Below are 5,177 nucleotides of genomic sequence, written 5' to 3' on the forward strand. Positions count from 1 at the left end.
TCAAGTCTACTAGTATTTGAAATGTAGAAAAGTTAAAGCACACATATTTACTTCAACGCTCCTGGCATTCTCCAAAGCATTAGTACCTTGGGAAATTTTAATTTCTGGCATATATTAGACATCTCATCATTTTCGATAATTGACGATAATTTTCGATAGTTGAATTGTTTGGAAACTTTGATATGAAAGAACGTCATGACCCATTTCGTATGAAATTTTGCAAATAATTTGGTTATGGCATGATAGTAATGTGTTTTTTAACAAAGATTTTTGTTTCCTTTACTTGTAAGGATTATGTTAATTAAGACACAATAACACGCCGAATAAAATTTGTTGTTTGATTTGTTGTTGAAAAATTTGTTGTTTGATTTCTGAATTAGGATTATGTTAGTTTTATTAACAGTTAAATTTTGAGTTAAACCTCCTTTCCTATCGATTCTTAATTTCAACTTACCACTTCCGGCCAGAACTTAGCTTTAGAATCACGTCTGAATGCTAATAATGAAGAGCGGTATATAATCGCGAAGTTCTACACTCTTAGTGAGAGAGATACCAGATATTCTGTCTGCACGTGTCCGCCTTTTTAGGCTACTCTCTCGTAAGCTATTATTATGCTCGTCCGTACTTTAGGCCCTGGATAGCTTCGCAGTCAATTAGCGTTAAGGGGCCAACTCTGTTAGAATTTTAATAGCTTCGGCTATATCTCTTTAGTTAAGATTAGTTTAGTTTAATTTTTAGTTTCTTACGTTCAAGCCCAAGTGTCGGCTTCATTGTACAACTCCAAGACGGCGTTTTGTTAAACTTTAATTGGAATAATAAAGGGTTATTTCCCCCTTCATACTTGTTGTTTCCTGTACACGAACTCAAGCAATTATTCGCTTACTAGTTCTTAAGATTCTTCACTTTCAACTGCAACTTAGAATTACACAGAGGGTAATCCTACAATTGGCGCCCGAAAAGTTTTCAGCGGACAATGTCGTTAGAGTCCGGGAAGTTCGCGTGGACCCCTCCGACCTTTCAGGTCCCTCAGACGTCCGCAAATCCAATGGAAGGATCTGGATTTATCGTGCAAACGGTGCGTGCGGCGATGAAGCCAGCCGCAAAATTTGATGGCAAAGGCTCCGTTATGACCTTACTGGAGCAACTGGACCTGCATTTTACGTCAGTGTTTCTCAACCTTTTAGTATTCACGCCCCAATTTTCAGTCATAATTTTCATGGCGCTCCCCCTCCCCACCGCATAGAATAAAATGTATACAATAATAATGTATTTTGAGTATTTTGGCGCTAAACCTACACTACAACCTTAATTTTAAAATTTACAAATTACCAAGAATACGGAAATTTATTGACATTTTGCAACACCAATCCTCAGCATTGAAAAAAAACAAGAATCCTATGCCTTTTTATTTCTCTTACGTCCCGCCATGTCGGGCATTCTCACGGTTTCGCGAGAAGTTTCGATTTGTCTGGAATTTGTCTGGTCAGCTTAAAAGTTAAGTTAGGAGCGTGCGCAGATGTGAACAAATGTTTTCTCACAGGGAGAAGGAGAAAGTTCTATGACGCCAATTTCAATTCCAGACAATCTCATTCGAGTCCATTCTTCTATCGCTATTGAATCTATTCTGAATGTGTATGTTATATATATTTTCGTGTAATTGCAATTCACCGTATTAAATATTCACGGCAGCAGACTTATGCAGAATCATGGATAAATTTTTAAGCGGGCGTAAGCGAGCATTAGACGATAGACAAGCATCAACAAGTACACAGACGAGCGTGGTTCCGAAAATAAAATCAAGAAAATATTCTCAAGAATACTTAAATTTTGGGTTCACTAGTACTGAAGTAAATGAAGAAGAAAGGCCCCTGTGTATCATTTGCTCAAAAATGTTGGCGGCAGACAGCATGAAACCTAATAAACTTAAACCACATTTGGAAACGCTTCATAGTGAGTACGTAAACAAACCCAGAGAATTCTTCGAATTAAAATTAAAATCATATGAAAAGCAAAAATCATTGTTTAAAAAAACTTTGTCTGTGAATGAAAAAGCTTTAATTGCCTCTTACAAAGTTTGATATAAAATAGCCAGATGTAAAAAGCATCACCCCATTGGTGAAAAGCTTATTTTGCCAGCCGCTATTGAGATTGTAAAAATTATGTTTGGAGATAATTTAGCAAAACAATTGCAGTCTATACCTGTTTCAAATGATACTGTTGCTCGTCGAATTGCTGATATAGCTGAAGATGTAGAGTGTCAGCTTTTGTCGAAGTTACGTGACAAATTGTTTTCAATACAACTCGATGAGGCAACAGATAGTAATAAAGATGCTCATTTCATTGCCCATGTTAGATTTTGTGATGATTTGTCAATAGTATAAGAATTACTTTTCTGCAAACCAATAGAACTCAAAGCAACAGCACTCGCATTATTTGCTATCTTAAATGATTTTATGAACGAGGCAAACATAGAATGGAAAAATTGCGTCGACCGATGGTGTTCGTTCTATGTCCGGAAGATTCCAAAGTATTCAAGCACTTGTGAAACAAAAATCGCCACAGTGCGTCTGGACACATTGCATGATCCACAGAGAAGCTTTGGCTTAAAAAGAAATGAGTCCTGGTTTGAATATTGTGTTAACTACGGTTGTAACCGCAGTAAATTATATAAAAATGAGACGACTGAAATCAAGAATCTTTTCCGCACTTTGTAAAGACGGGTGCAGTACATTCAGTGTTACTATTTTATTGCGAGGCAAGATGGTTATCACGAGGGGAATTTTTGCGACGTGTTTATGAATTAAGAGAAGAAATCGCCCTTTTTCTAGAAGAGGAAAACAGACCGGAAGCTGAGAATTTTCGCGATAGTTTATTTGTGATGAAATTGAGCTACATGGTCGACATATTCGAGAAATTAAATAACTTGAATCTTCAACTGCAATGGGCAAATGCACATATATTTGATACGAGAGATAAAGTTAATGCTTTTTGTAGGAAATTGGAATTGTGGAGCAGAAATTTAAAGCAAGAAAACTTAACAATGTTTGCAAATTTGAATGATTGTATTAAAACTTACAAGGCTGAAGAACAACATGTAAAAGTTGTTTTTGTAACCATTGAAAATCATTTAGCAATGCTAGCAAAGAATTTTAAAAAGTACTTTCTTGCTGACGACAAACTGATATCCAGTTATAAGTGGGTGAGGGATCCATTTCAAAATACTTCCGAAGGACTCTCAATTGAAGAGGAAGAAACCTTCATAGACTTCACGGCAAGCGGCGAAACCAAAAGGCAATTTAGTAATAAATCACTCTTTGAATTTTGGGCAGGAGTGGATGATGAGTTTTCTGCACTAAAAACAAGGGCATTTCACATTCTACTACCATTTTCAACATCTTCCCTTTGTGAAACTGGATTTTCTGCGGTGGCTTCTTTGAAGACAAAATATAGATCTCAGCTAAATATAGAAAAAGAACTGAGAGTGTCTATTTCTAATATTAAACCCTCCTTCGAAAAACTTTGCTCTGCAAGACAGGCCCAAGGAAGTCACTAATAATTGTTAAATTTGTTTTTAATTTAGTAAGTTATTTTAATTTAATAAGTTAATTATTAAATATGTCGAAATGTATTTTGTTTTGTATGTATGTGTGTGTTCTTTCCTTTCAGTCAATAATTTTTTTAAATAACATTTTCTCTTGGATATGCTCGCGCCCCCCTAGGGGGCGCTCCCCACAGGTTGAGAATCACTGTTTTACGTTATACCCAGTAGACCAGCTGCAGAAAGTCACCATCGCCACAATAAACCTAAGAGGTCAAGCTCTTAGCTGGTATAAAGGGATTGGAAAGTTCTTGTTGGAGAACCCAGGTTTGAAGGCCCGTACGAGAATACGGAAAGCCACTTTTTATTTAAAGGCCGAAAATGGCTAACAACTAGTTGCAAATATTGACCAAATCAAGCCTTACTACAGCTGATGTGATTTTCAAATCTTACAGGATTTATTACAGGATCCTGGAAGGGAGGAAAGAATTCCGCCAGCTCAAAAGCCCAGCTGGGATCCCCCTACACAAAAAAGAAAACAGCCGTATCAATCACCGAACAAGCGGATCCAACCCGGAAAAGGTCCAGGCGCACAAAAACGGAGGAAGGTAACGGAGGAATGTCCAAGCGCAAGTTCAAAGACCCTGAAGGACGAATGGCCCCACTAGAGCTCAAGAAGAGACTGAAGTTTCAAAACCCGCAGCTGTCCCGGAAAAACCCGAGATTCGTACACAAAGGACAGAAGAGGAAAAGGAGTGAAGCAAACGGCACGGAGCATCAAAGTTCCAGAAGAAGGTTGGAGGACCTGAGGTATCCTACATTTGAACATTTCGATCAGATCAGAATGGAGACGTACAGAAAAAGATAAGTGAAAATTTCTTTGCTTATTTTACTTTGAAAGATTAAAGTTATATCATCTTGTTCTAAGTTCCTAAAGATTTTTAGAAAAATAAATCGCAAATAGCGAGAACTTAGTTGTAAATAGCTTGTAATAATACATTTTATGTTCGTAATTTGGCGAGAAGCTACTAGCAGTAAATATTTCTGTTAAGAACTCGCAAATTGCGAGAATTAAATTGTAAATATGTTTAGTCGGAAAGACTCTTTGAGTACTGAAATCTGTTAACTTAAAGTTAAGATTTCCAGTAAAGATGGTAAATTGTAATTAAGCATCTACGGCTTTTGATGTAAGGTGAATTTAAAAGTGATATGTAAATATTTAAATGTTTATGTTAAAGTAGAAATGTTCAACCTTTGTGTTAAAGTGTCGTAAAGTTAAACTTGTACAAAAGATAAATTTTGTCCTCCGTGTAAACGAATTTGTGAAAGAATTGAATGTTTTAGAATATATATATATATGTGTGTGTTTAATGTTAGGCGCTCCAGCTAACACTTTAAAGTAAATTTAAGCTTTCGCTTAGTACATTAGGAAAGTGTTGGCGTGTAGGGAGTCTTGTGAGGTCTAGTATGTTAAATTTAACAATGTTAGATGTTGTGTAGCGGTAGTTTTGTTCGCGGTAACACAACATAAGTACCCTAAGTACATTTCAGAACATTTATGGAGTACCCTAAGTACATTTATGGAGAGTACGGGGAGAACAGAAGTGTAAGTATGAATGAAAGTGTATTAGGGCTAACT

The 5,177-nt window shown here is 36.5% G+C and overlaps 1 protein-coding gene across 1 annotated transcript; it reads left to right on the plus strand.

Moving 5' to 3' along the window:
• The first annotated feature begins 2,893 nt into the window (after window positions 1-2,893).
• On the plus strand, window positions 2,894-3,553 carry LOC146999524 (zinc finger BED domain-containing protein 5-like). The gene has a single exon (XM_085810214.1). The coding sequence runs from the start codon at window positions 2,894-2,896 to the stop codon at window positions 3,551-3,553; it is 660 nt and encodes a 219-aa protein (XP_085666340.1).
• Window positions 3,554-5,177: the final 1,624 nt, after the last annotated feature.

Source organism: Stegodyphus dumicola, chromosome 1, assembly GCF_044657685.1.
Source record: "Stegodyphus dumicola isolate Sdum_Otavi_A_Nest chromosome 1, ASM4465768v1".
Classification (NCBI taxonomy): Eukaryota; Metazoa; Arthropoda; class Arachnida; order Araneae; family Eresidae; genus Stegodyphus; species Stegodyphus dumicola.